Below are 13969 nucleotides of genomic sequence, written 5' to 3' on the forward strand. Positions count from 1 at the left end.
CAGTATGCAGTTTAATGTTGGTGAAGACACTGATTACAAGTTACGTTGACATGTACATTGTACATCCATCTGTACATTATATACACAAACATTGTCCTACATCACTGTGACTGGTTCCTATAGGCATTTACATCAACATGTACAGTAGGCAGACACACATAAAATACACTGTATAAATATACTTAATATGGGCACTGCTTGCAGAGAACACATACTTACTCCTATAAGCAACTCAGAGGAAAAGTATTTAATTTATCCCTATCTGCCACCAACAGTCTCAAAATTTTGGATGAATAAGCACAAACTTAGATTACATGTTGTGGACAGGAATAATGTGAAGCTTATGTTCTTCCACCAAAAAAGGATTATGTGACAATGCCATGAATTGGACACGGCAATTTCACCTGTACGTCACATGTAAAGGTTAACTAATGGTCAATGGTTAAGTTTAGGCAACTAAACAACTTTGGTTGAGGTCAGAACTAACATTTTTGGTCATGGTTAAACAAGTAAAACTTTCACTGAAAATAAAACATTCACTCAGAACAAAACTTAGTATAAAAGTGAAATAGCATGTGCAAAAGTAAGTGCACCCTTTTTGAACATTATTTGCCATTCAAAATTGTAGTTATTCTTCCTTTTTAGGCAACAAAAGCTGAAACATGAGCACAGTGTGGAATGTGAGGTTCTCTTATGGATGGCATTGGGGTCCAGGTCTTAAATAGCCTACATAAAAATGAATACTGAATACTGAAAGTGCAGCTGTATGTATTTTCAGATGTAGTGAGGGGAGCAGGGCTGGCCGAAGGGTTTTGGTGGCCCTAAACAAGAAATTTGTGGCCCTGTAACACTAAATTATTATATTACACATGCACAGCTGATAAACAAATTTCCTTGCTTACAGCAGTCATCGCATATGGAATGAAACTGTACAGCCCCTTTCATACCAAAGAGAATTTTCTCATTATTTTAATATAATAGAGAACATTCTATAGGTCTCAGACAAAAAAATTAAAATAATTTCATTTTGTAGCCCAACAAATTGCGCAACTCAACGGGTGCACAAACTTTTTCATGGCACTGTAATAGACAAATTATATATAGGTCCAAAATCGCCCAACTTATCCTTTAAGGATTTGACCCACAATCCCCAGGAGTCTCTGAGCTACTGAATGATGAATGATAAGCTTATGTGAGATGACTTCATCGTCCTCTTGGTGTTGGCATATTCACAAAGTCAATCATTACTGTGTTTTTTGCATAAAGAGTGCGATAGAAGGCCATAGACATATGACCTTTGCTATCTATCAGTAGCAGAGGCGAAGCAGCAGGTGTAAAAATATCCCTTGATTTGCATATTGGCATCATTAATACAGGTAGATGATGCTTCCAAGTGTACAACAGCACATTGAGCACAGAACGCAGAGGAACTGTTCACTCATCCAGCATCATGAAGGAAAAGGTCGTGTTGGGTATCTTCTTTCTCTCAGGTTAGTGAAATCTTTGTTAAGGTCAAATTGTGAATATTATTGTATAATACTGCTACAATATTATACACAACAGTGTATACTGTTATTGTAATACAATACACAATACTATGTACAATAGTGATTTTCTTATTCTTGTTACCATCCTGTTGATTCTCTCTGAGAGAAAGTACCATGATGCCAGTTTGAGCAACTCAAGCACATTACCTGACATGTTAAAAGATGTAAATAACAAGTGGCCATGTGTGTTGACACAGACTTTAGAGTGTGGATGCAAACCTAGCTCTACAGCCTCACAGCACTCATACAGACTTTGTCCTCACAGGGTGGCACACCTTCTCCACATGCCTTCCTCGTCAGTACCACTATGTTGCTGAACCAAAGAACTGGACCGAAGCCCAGAGCTACTGCAGAGAGAAATACACAGACCTGGCCACCATAGACAATATGGAAGAAATGAACCAACTCAACACAGTTCTATCTTCAGATCATTGTGAGACCGCCTGGATTGGCCTGCGCGATGTAATTGACTGGAGGTGGTCTTTTTCAGATGCGTCTTACCCAGAGGGTGGGGCTGACTACAGGAACTGGGAGAGGATTAGTAGCAGCCAACCTGATAATCATATGGGTCGTCAGTTCTGTGTGAGCATTGGATACGATGGGGGATGGTGGGATGATAATTGCACCTTAAATCATCCATTCATCTGTTATAAAGGTAAGAACATAGTAAAGCACATTTTCTGTTCCCATGAAGATGATTATGAAGTCTATCTTAAACCAAGCCCAAATCTGAACTGGGGCATTTCTTTAAGTTTGATGGTTGGTTTGGATTAATTTCCAAAGGACTCATCAATCATTTTCTTTGCCAAAATCTAATTGTAGGAATGACGGATCCCAAATTTCTTCTTGTGAACGATCGAATGAATTGGTCCAGTGCTCAGAGGTACTGCAGGGAGAACTACATAGACTTGGCCAGTGTGAGGAACCAGACTGAGAACGAGGAGATCCAGAAGTGGATATCAAAAGGTTGGGCCTGGATTGGCCTGTACAGAGAGCCTCAGAGTCGCTGGTCTGATGGGAGCAACTCCTCCTTCACTTACTGGGAGGACGCACCTTATCGCGGCTTGTCCAATGAGATGTGTGCTGCTGCAAACGAAAAGAGCTCATTCAAATGGTTTGCATCGTCTTGTGATAACAGCTATCCCTTTGTCTGCTACAGCTTCCTTGGTGAGTGGTTTGCTGTACTTTGGTTGAGAAGATAGAATACTGCATTGCATCAAAATAGCTTTATTTGTTATTCATATAACCCAGCAACCTTTAGTTGAACCACTGATAGCAGATTTTCTGAAGATGGGACACCCCTAACTCATTATGAAGCTTTGAATAAAATAGATTCCATTGGATTCCAGTTTGTGGCTCCGGCTCCATTGAAGTCCAAAATCAAGCCATTTCGTAAAAAATATAATAGTTTGGCACTGTATATAAATATCAATCAAATTGAATGCTCATGTACTAACAAATGAAAGATGCACACTAGATGTAAACCAACTGTTTATCCAGCCAAGCAGCCAGCACAGAGGTCAGAAAAATTGTCTCTAAACAAACATTACACTAAATGAGAGAGAGGGGGAGAGAGAGAGAGAGGAGAGAGAGAGAGAGAGAGAGAGAGAGAGAGAGAGAGAGAGAGAGAGAGATGTTCCATGGTCCAGTCCTATACCCCGATACTGACCATACATCTAACTCTTCATGTGTAAAATGATTGTACAAAATGATGTGTACATGCTTTAGACAGCATTTACATTTAAAAGACTCGCAACACCACAGCAAGCTCATATTTTGTTTCTCTTCTCCTTCTATCTTTGTCCCTGGAAGTGCAAATGAAGAAGCAGGTATTTAAGCTGAAGATGAAGCCGGAGGACTCCTCTGTGGATCTGAATGACCCTGCTGTGAAGGCAAACATCTTACAAAAGGCAAGTCTTCTCACATGGGACCGAATGAATGTTGGGTGTTCTAAAAGCACCATAGCATACAATTAAGGGGAAAATCCACCCTAAAATGCTTAACCACTCCCTTAAACTGGGAGAAATCCATTGTACAAGAGGCAGAGATATTGATTTCTTCATGACTGACAGCAACAAGATCACTCCTCTTCTCTGGGGGTTGCTGAAAGGCATTCTGGGAAACGTAGGAAATCACTAAGTGAAGTAGAAGTAGACGAGGCAGATTGTATGGAATTCCTGCCACTCAATAAAATAAAAAATGAAAAATTAAAATGAGTTTTTTTCTAGCAATTCTAACTTTATTTCTCAGAATTCTGACTTTTTTCATGATTCTGAGCTTAAATCTCGGAATTCTGATTTTTTTTTTTCTTGCGCAAAAAAGAAAGAAAAGTCAGAATTGGGAGATAAAAAGTCAGAATTGTGAGATATAAGATCAGAATTTTGAGAAATAAAGTCAGAAGTGGAAGAAATAAAGACAGAATTGTGAGAAAAAAGTCAGAATTGTGAGAAAAAAAGTCAGAATTGTGAGATAAAAAAGTCAGAATTTAGTCGTTTATTATTTTATTGAGTGGCGGGAATGGGCTTCCATAAGGTTGAGATAAAGTGGGTACACCCAAAAAGGAATTTGCAACACTTCATCACAAAATAATTCCGTAATAATGCATAGAGCATCACAAATATCTGCTGACAGTATGAAAGTGTCCGAGGGTGGATCTTTCCTTTATGGTCTTCTTTATCCTGAAGGAATATGAAATTAAACCAGCGTCAGAGTTTAACATAACCCATGAGAAGAGAGTGTGACACCTACATGAGACAAATAATTCCTTTCATGAGTGTGGTTGAGTGAATGTTTAGAATTAGATACTGTATGTGTCCTGCAGCTCCAGGACAGACTGAAGGACAAAGGGGTGACTGGAGTGGTCCTGAAGTGGCGAGAGCAACCTGATGGAAAAGTCTTCCACAAGGAGGGAAAAAGTCCTGAGAAGAAAGGGAAGAGGTGGCAAGAAAAGAGTGACCTTTGAAATTTTAACCCAATCTAAGATTTGCTGAGTGTAGTGTGATTTCCACTGTGACTGTTCTTTCTATTACTGCTACTAAACAGAATTTACCATGTAGTTTTCAGAATAATTAATACTTAGCCATAGCCGTGAATGTGTAGCCTGTCTAGAGTTTGGTCTTTCATCATCAATATTATTGTGAGTTTTCATGAAATCATCTCCTGAATCAACCATAATTACAAGCCGACGCTTTGTAACAAGCTTCATGTTTGTTTGTGAAAATCAAGTGCAATTTGAGAATAAAAACAACAGTAAACATACAGTTATGGGAGTGATTTATTCCAGGATGCAGGTTAAGTGCACTATGCTTCCTGATGAGGATGCTTTAACATTTCTTTATACCAAAATCAACAGAACAAACAAACCAGGCAAAAGAGGGAAAAAAAATCTAACAGTGTGGTCAAATTCAGTTCAATTTAGTTCAGTTCAGTTCAGTTTTTTCACAAATCAGTTTAAACACAAGTACAAACATATGAGACATAATGGAGATATGTGAAACGGCACACCCTGATAAGCTATCTGAAGCTTGAGAATAGGGGCCCAGACACTAAGCAGATAGTATTTAAAATATATGTTTACTAACACGTCTAGATTTGAAAAAGTGCATGTATTATACAGTAACATTTACAACCTACAAAACACCTAAGACTAACCTAAGACCCTAAAAAGTACTACTAAATGGCCCTAAGACATTTATTCCATCAGTCTAAACATTGATTAAATAGGTAAGATACAATAAATAGAGACATATGGCAAGTGGAAATAACAGTACAAATTCACATGGTCTGTGCCATGTTGTGTATATATTGGACTATATATATATATATGATAAAAAGACGACATCATTAGAAAACTAAGCTGAACATGAGCAGAATATGTACATAAGATGAGTAACGTGAATCAGAATGGATGAGTGCCACCTGCTGTTTGCTTGTAGCAAACACAAGATGAACCAAATGGTGATCTTGCCCAGTGGTTCTCAACATGGGGTCCGGGGACCACCAGGGGTCCTTGAGGGGGTTCCAGGGGGTCCCCAGCAAATTGATGAATTATTAAACTTCAGCATTATTTCATTTACAAGAAGTGAACACAATTAGAGAATGTAGAAGAATGACTGTTTTGATCATAGTTTCTCTGTTATCTCTCTACCTACAATACAGATAGTCATTGGATTCTGGACAAAATCATATCTGACAATAAAAATAATCTCAGATTTGGGTCTGAGAGACAAAATCTCATCAAATGGGGGTCTGTGGCCCTAATGTGGACTAGATTAGGGGTCCTTGATATGAAAAAGGTTGAGAATCACTGATCTAGCGGACCATCAGACCTGTGAGACAATGGGCTGCTGATATGTTAAGTGACTGCCTGGACTTGACTGATTGGACTGTTTTCAGAGATGCATGTGGTGATTTAGATGAATTTACTGACACGGTTACATCATACATTAATTTCTCAGAAAATGTATGCATCCCATCAAAGATGGTGACTGTCTTCAGTAATAATAAACCATGGTTTGGTAAGGAGGTTAGAACTTTTATGTGTGAAGAAAAACTAGGCTTTTAAGACAGAGATCTCTATAAGATAGCCAAATATGAATTTGAGCGAGCCGTGAGAAAAGCTAAGGCTAAGTATAAAGACAGGGTACAAGAACAAATAGACAGCTCAGGATGTGGACCCCCTACTTCCAGATAAGTTGAATGAATTCTATTGCTTTATTTATTTATTTATTTTTTGGAGCTGCCTCAGTGCAGCTCTTAAGGAGGGGGGGGGGGGGGGCTATGGTGGATCCCTCGCTGAAACCTTCCCATAGATTCAACCATAGATCATGTCATCGTATCGATATCTGGTCAATAAAATCATGGTTTGCATTCAGTGATGATGTGGTCATTGGTCATGAATGGTATGTTAAGTTTGACAGATATTAGATGGATAGATTTATTAGTATTATGGACTCTGGGTGGCATTTCAAGCTGTGAGCAGCAGCTAGTATTAGTCACTCTGTTGGTCTCTGGGTAGGTCCCAAAAATGCCAAAAAGCTGCACTGTGCATGTGCAGCAGCTTTATGTTTAGACATAATTGCCATTAGTGTCTGAGATCGTCCTACCAATACTTTTACTCATTCAGAGATGTCAGACTGTCACACAGGAGACAGGAGTTTGAATCTTGGAGAGGTTCATTCTTTTCCAAAACTGGCCCCAGCTAATCACAAATTACATGCTTGTTATAACTATAAATGCTGTACAATCGGCAACATAAATGTAATTTTGGAACAGTGAGCTAACTTAATTCAGGTTGCTTACCAAAGACATGATGAAGCACACATACAGACGGATGGACTATTGTTTACAGTCTTTTGTCATGTATGTAATAATGATGATAATCAGAGGTGGAAAGTAACTAAGTACATTTACTCGAATACTGTACTAAGTACAATTTTGAGGTACTTGTACTTTACTTGAGTATTACCATTTTATGCTACTTTATACTTCTACTCCACTACATTTCAGAGGGAAATATTGTACTTTTTTACTCCACTACCTTTATTCGATAACTTAAGTTACTAGTTACTTCGCAGATTCAGATTATTAATACAAAATATAATCAACTAATACATTGTGATGTATTATTGTAGATTACTGTAAGATACCCAGCAGTATGTAAAGTAGTGGAAATCAGCCCCACCTTTTCCAGCTGCAACATTAAAGTGATGCTTACATATTAATGCATCAATAATTATAATTCAGTAATATAATATATACTGTATTATTCTGAAATGGGTCATTCTGCATAATGAGTACTTTTACTTAAGTAACATTTTGAATGCAGGACTTTTACTTGTAACAGAGTATTTTTATACTGTGGTATTTCTACTTTTACTTAAGTAAAAGATCTGAGTACTTCTTCCACCACTGATGATAATAGAGAACAGAAAAACATTACACAAAAATAATCAACTCAAAACTAAGATTTGTTTATTCAGATTCAGATTCAGATTATATCAACATACAGTGGAAGTGAAAACAAATAAGTAAATAATATCAGAAAATATCATCAGCCCAGAGCAGCAGCTCCAAATTCTAACTCTCTTAGTACTTTGCCTCAAGGTCTAGCGGGTTTTCAACAGTTGGATTATTTTTTCCATAACTGTATTACTTTGCTACGTAATCCATACCCCTGGCAAAATCAAAGCTCTAGAAGCAAATTAGTTTAGAAAATCACCTCACTCAAATATCCCCTTTAATACACAAGCCATTACGGAGTGAGTAGTTTAGTTTTAAGCTGCTAGAGTGCCTGGGCAATTTAGTGTGTGTTTTCCATCAACCCCTACTGACTGTAAAGTGTTGTGTGGAACACACACCACCACCGAAATCTCATTTTGTTTCGGCCTTGTTTGCATGATTTAATCACAGAAATAAATGGGTTTACAGCCAAACACCAAGTTTTCATTTTCCTAACCAATGCTTTTGCTGTTAACTGCATGTGTATGGTATTTCAAAACATTTGATAAATGCATCTTAGGCCCAAAGGAGGTGTTGAGACAGTAAGATAAGATGTCTGACATATAGAATAGAATAGAATAGAATAGAAAGAATGATCTTTATTGTCATTATACTCAGGTACAATGAAATTTCACCTGGCTTCTCTCGGTGTAGTTAAAATAAAACAAATAAATAAAAGTAGTAGTAAAAGCAGTAATAGCAGCATAATGTTACGAAAGACTTAAACTTACAAACTTACAACAAACAACTTAAAAATAAAAGGCACTAGTTAAATTGAATTTACACATTTACACATTTGCAAAGGTTGAATGTTATAAATATTAATAAATAGATGTTAAATCCGATAAAAACCTAAGAGAGAGAACTAAGAGGTAAAAGGAAAGAAGAGAGAGAGCCGAGCCATCTTGCTATGGAGAAATGACAAATAATAGAAACAACCAATAATAGAAACAACACTTAGGATGTTAGCTTATTAAGTGTGAACAGCTCCCTTTTCTCCACCTATTTCCCACACTTAGGGTGCTTTGTGTTTGTGAAATTCAATTCAATTTTCACATCATGCAGTATCCTCAGAGAGGATGATGTCTCTGTTACAGAATTTTTGCATTGCATTCACCAAAGAAAAAAAAATCGGAGATGGTTTCTCATAATTATGACTTAGTATCTCATAATTACGAGATACTAAGTCAGAATTATGAGAAAACTAATTATAATTATGAGATCTTTATGTCGTAATTACGTGATCCTTATCTCGCAATTATGAGATACGAGAAACCATCTCCGATTTTTTTTATTTTTTTTAGATGCGTTAAGATAGCTCAAATTACCAGAAAGTAAGGCGTTTAGCCTTCAAAATAAAAGCGCAAGATTTTAAATATGTAGAAATACTGTTTTAAACCAATTACTTGGTATTTAACCGTCAAATTTACTCATAATCTCATAATAATTATGAGATGTGGAAGTCATAATTACGAGAAACCATCTGCAATTTTTTTTTTCTTTGGTGAATGCAATACGCTTCCGTACTCTATGGATCTCACAGGAGAAGTAGTGTAGAGCATGTAGGCACTGTTGGGACAGAGAAGTCATAAAAGAAATAAGTTTAAGGGAAAATGAAGGTCCTGATTGGTCCTGATCATTTTTACTTTTTTCCCACGCATGAAAAAAAGCACAATGTTTTATGCTCCTCACTTTCTCCTGAAGCTCTGTGTCAGCGCTTCTCTCTCTCTCTCTCTCTCTCTCTCTCTCTCTCTCTCCCTCTCTCTCTCTCTCTCTCTCTCTCTCTCTCTCTCTGTCTCTCTCTCTTTCTCTCCTCTCCGCTCTGTCACTGGTGCTGAAAGACGCACAGCGGCTACAGTACCAAAATGGGCTTTTTTCATTTCATTTGTTTTACCACTTCATTTTCTGTTTTAAAAATGATAAAGGAAAAATCAAGTCCTTTATTTACATGTCAGTCATGGCTTTTTTTTTTTCCGAATAATAACAACTTCGGGTAGAAGAAATATCTGTTTCCATCGCATTATTTGTGCTTTCCTGAATAACGTATTCAGATACATCCCTACTCCTAATATATATACATAAGCATGGTAACATTTCAAACACCACTCCAGCTCCTGTGATTATGGATAGAAACCCTTTATCTGAGCATGGGGTGTCTGCCAGTCTCCACTTGGTCAGTCCACAGACGGGACCCTAGTGTACCCAGAGACAGTATTATATAGAGGAGACAGGGCACTCTATCAGTTTGGAATGAGTGTAGATGTGCCACATCACTAAAGCAACAGGGAAATATTCATTGTATCTGGAAACAATAACCACAGTTACCACTTGCAGCCACAGGCACCACCGTGTGTGTGTGTGCGTGTGTGTGTGTGTGTGTGTGTGTGTGTGTGTGTGTGTGTGTGTGTGTGAGCTTTCCTATTCATATGTGCTGTGACGGATTTGTGGGTGCAGTAAGGTTGGCAGCCTGGAAGCTCATTCACATGCAAACCTTGTAATTAAACCATTGTTACCTGGCAGTGTGGCATACATATATTATACCAGATGGACAAAGGGCACGAAAGGACAGACAACAGATGATATGACTGTATATTCAACACTGGCACAGCCACTGGGTTGCATGCGTACTCTGAGCCTGAGTCCATATTACCATTCACCATGGTGGTTTCAACTGGGTCAGGTGTTGTGAATCACAGAAGCTCAGCGCTCATTGCTGTGGTGTTTCTGCACTGCTCTTCCCAGAGATCACCTGTCAATCAAACAGTGTGGGTGGAGCTTGGATTTTCTGTTGATGCAGTTTGAGTTTTTCTTTTCTCTGTCTGTTCAGCCATGGTGGCTATCACTGCTCATGCTAACGACCCAGCTTTTCTTATATTTATTCCAAACAAACCAGAAACGTAAAACGCATCACTTCCTGTGTGCCGGAGGATTTTTCCCGGGAAAGACCAACCACACATTGGTTGTTTAGAATAGCAAATGTAAAAGCTTTCATGAACTGGCTTTAGGTTGAATCACTAATGCGTTACCCCTGCCTCACATTCATACAGTTACACACATTCAAACCAGTAGCCTACAACCAGTCTTATACTGCGGGACACTGAGCAATTCTACTGGAGGAATTATCCCAGTGTAAACCATTTCATCTATGATTTTTTCCCAACAGTGATTTAGAGAAATATATAAATTACTCTTAAGCTTCTTGTGGAAGATTAAGAAACCAGAAATTAATCATATAAAACTAGCCAGACTGTTCCATGTTCCATGTACTTGTATTATTTGTTCTACAATGGAAGATGCTTTCTGTCATGGGCATATAATAATGGTTATGAAATAGGTCCTTGGAAACAGCTGGAGGAGAGGATTTCAATTCTATTTCTATTTCAGTTTTGAATGAGAAAATCAGTAAGGCTAAACAAACAGGAATTCAACAAGTCTATTTCCATCCTTGTGGTACCCAACTTCAAATCTAAAAATTAACCCTGTTATGTGTTTAACATTTACCAGATTTCACTTGGGAAATTTTTATAGATTTTTTTTATTGAGACAAAGTGAGGATGAAACCCAGCTGCGTGGAGTCAGGCTTGGTAAAGGTCAAAAGAAAAGGATGGGGGTGAGGACTGAACTGAACAAATCTCTATACAGATGCCGTATTCACCTGCAAGCGCCAGGTGCAGCTCCCTACTGTTGCTACAGTAACGGCAGCATTGTTTCAATCGATGACGTCTCTTGTGGAATGTTTGAAGTGGATGGGATGCCGACCACACATGCACACACACGTGCACACACACACACACCAGCTGGGAGCACTCAGTCTGAAAAACAACTCTTTCGCATACTGTACATCTTTAAGGTATGGAAGTGATGAAAGGAAATGATGATGAAATGATGAAAGGAAAGTCCCACATCACGTTCCACACCGGTGAACACATGAAAGAAAGCATGAAATAATGTAAATACACACAGCAATGCATGCACATGTTGAAGCATTTTGTGTTAATAAGGGTAATAAATACCTCACACATCACACACACGTTAACACCAGTGAAATGTATACACCTGTTTAGCACAGAACCGAAGGAAGCCATGCATGAATAATAATAATATTAATACCGTATTTCCTCTAATAGTGGCCGGTAGTCAATTAAAAGCCGGGTCTCCGATAATGGCCGGGGCCGTGGTCCTCGGCCGTGGAACAAATAAAGGCCGGCCCTAAATACAGTCCAGGGAAAAAAACAACAGAAAAAACAACAGAAAAAACAACGGTGGATACCGGTAAACTCCTGGTGCCTGTTATATAATGTAACTGTTGTTTGTAGTAACGTACAAGTGCCACAAGATGGCAGTATGCCACAAGACAGCTCGGCCGGCGGAAGTCTCTGGTGCGTGCCGTCGTCGATTACCGTAATTATCGGTAATGCATTGCAGTAGCAAAAAACGGCTACCTAACGAACCCCAACAGAAGCAGATCAGAAAACAAGGAGGCTTCGTACTAAAATATGAGCAAATATACTTATCAAACAGAGGGAATTAGAAATAAAGGCCTGTCTCTAATATAAGCCTGCTTCCAATAAAGGCCTGGTACCCTCTGCAGTTGAGGTAAATAAAGGCCCAGGCCAATATTAGAGGAAATACGGTAGCTACGTTCACATTGTTTACATACAATCTAGTGAAATTGCTGAGATGCAGCGTGATTCAGAGTGTGTTCATGTAGTCCATAACATGTTAGAAATGCATGACGTTCATTTGGCATATTCGTGAAAGAGTGATAGGGTTGGTCATTTACTACGGATGTTGTAAACAAGCACAAGATGGTGCTTAAAAAGTCCCATTTGGTGGGTAGCTTATGACTTAGCAGTTGCCAAAGGCTTGACAGATACAATGCGCAACTTTTTTTTATATTAAAATAACAATAAATTAATAGGATATGTTCTACATCATCAGTCTGTTTCTCGCATTCACGTGCTTTACGGTAGGAAAATTGGAGAACGTTTCTTCAACTGTTTACACACATTGCCAGCCTTCTAGGCCAGTGGTTCTCAACTTTTTTCATATGAAGGACCCCTAATTTAGTCTACATTAGAGCCACGGACCCTCATTTGATGTGATTTTGTCCCTCGGACCCAAATCTGAGAATATTTTTATTGTTGGATATGATTTTGTCCAGAACTCCATGACTATCTGTATTGTAGGGAGAGAGATAGCAGAGAAACTATGATCAAAATAGTCAGTCTCCTACATTCTATAATTGTTCTTGTAAATGAAATAATGAAGTTTAACGATTCATAAATTTGCTGCGGACCCCCTGGGATGCCCTCAAGGACCCCTGGTGGTCCCCGGACCCCACGTTGAGAACCACTGTTCTAGGCTAACGATAGCAATCAAGCTAGCGATAGCCTAGCTGCAATCTCCGGCTATTTCAGGGAATTATTAATGTAAATACTACAGGAAATTCAATGCCATCACACTATAGTTATCAAGGACTATCCATGTCATTTAGATTTGTACTTGTGTTTAATTTTTGGCTTTACTGTATGAAATTTCTTAAGTTCACGTGCGACTCTGTGTTCTGTTCAGCCATGTTGGAAAGAGGGATTATGGCAAAACTCCCTAAAAAGGCCAATCCGTGCCGCATCTGCAATCCCGATTTGTTTGTGCACCATCCGACATAATAAGTTGTATGTGGCACTTCCTGGTTGGAAACTTGTTCAAACACCACTGGAATGCAGAGTAAGAATCATTTTTTTCATATCAGTTTTGAACTACGGTACATTTCTCCTGAAAATTGAAACCTTAGCTGAGAGAAAGAAATAATGATTGGTGTAAATGACCTTTAGTATGGCACAGCATACTTAAAGAATTTATTGGTGTTTTTTTTTGTTTATTCCTCTTATAAGCATTTTCTTAAGGTTATGTTATTATTTGGGCCGGTATTTTAGATATTAAGGTTGGGGCTTTTATTTTGAAGGAGTCTTTCCGGAAAGCGAAAAATCTGTATACAACAGTACCTTGATCGTCCAGTGTGTGCGCATGGCATAAGTGTGTCTGCCTAACGCCAAAAAATGCTGGCTATTTGTTTGTTTAGCACCTGGCTGATAAGGGCACAAGGTTTGTCATCATTTCGTTTCATGTGGTGTTTAATGTTTAGTCATGTTGTGGTGCTTTTTTGTAGTTTTGCTGAGTTTTATGCTAGTGTGTTAGGCTAGTAAGGCGGATATATTAGCTCAATTCAAGGCAATGCTGTCGGTCTTAAAGGGTATTTATCCCGGTAAAGTTTGTTTGCTAGTATAAAGAAATGCAGCATTTGTGTGTTTTGCAGTATCTGCAGTATATAAGGTTAAATCTGCATATGTGACATAAAAATGACAGTTTAAATATTTCATTTTAAGTTAAATATGCTTACATATAGCACTCAGTCAGAGGTT

General features: G+C 38.3%; 1 protein-coding gene across 1 annotated transcript; it reads left to right on the forward strand.

Moving 5' to 3' along the window:
* The first annotated feature begins 1428 nt into the window (after positions 1 to 1428).
* On the forward strand, positions 1429 to 4724 carry LOC139650647 (C-type mannose receptor 2-like). Its single transcript, XM_071527376.1, has 5 exons — positions 1429 to 1490; positions 1813 to 2202; positions 2370 to 2714; positions 3360 to 3457; positions 4369 to 4724. The coding sequence occupies exons 1-5, from the start codon at positions 1451 to 1453 to the stop codon at positions 4507 to 4509; spliced, it is 1014 nt and encodes a 337-aa protein (XP_071383477.1). The 5' UTR covers positions 1429 to 1450; the 3' UTR covers positions 4510 to 4724.
* Positions 4725 to 13969: the final 9245 nt, after the last annotated feature.

The sequence above is a fragment of the Centroberyx affinis genome, unplaced genomic scaffold (genome assembly GCF_046629955.1).
Source record: "Centroberyx affinis isolate AG114_WGS23_722 - 3 ecotype Tasmania unplaced genomic scaffold, CSIRO-AGI_Caff_v1 ptg001525l_1, whole genome shotgun sequence".
Taxonomy (NCBI): domain Eukaryota; kingdom Metazoa; phylum Chordata; class Actinopteri; order Beryciformes; family Berycidae; genus Centroberyx; species Centroberyx affinis.

What these genes read in the sequence shown, in the direction of transcription:
- LOC139650647 (XM_071527376.1), top strand. Translation starts at nt 1,451, where the DNA reads ATGAAGGAAAAGGTCGTGTTGGGTATCTTCTTTCTCTCAG. An exon ending in GGGTATCTTCTTTCTCTCAG is followed by an intron (nt 1,491 to 1,812) that starts GTTAGTGAAATC and finishes TTGTCCTCACAG; the next exon opens with GGTGGCACACCTTCTCCACA. An exon ending in AGGCAAACATCTTACAAAAG is followed by an intron (nt 3,458 to 4,368) that starts GCAAGTCTTCTC and finishes TGTGTCCTGCAG; the next exon opens with CTCCAGGACAGACTGAAGGA.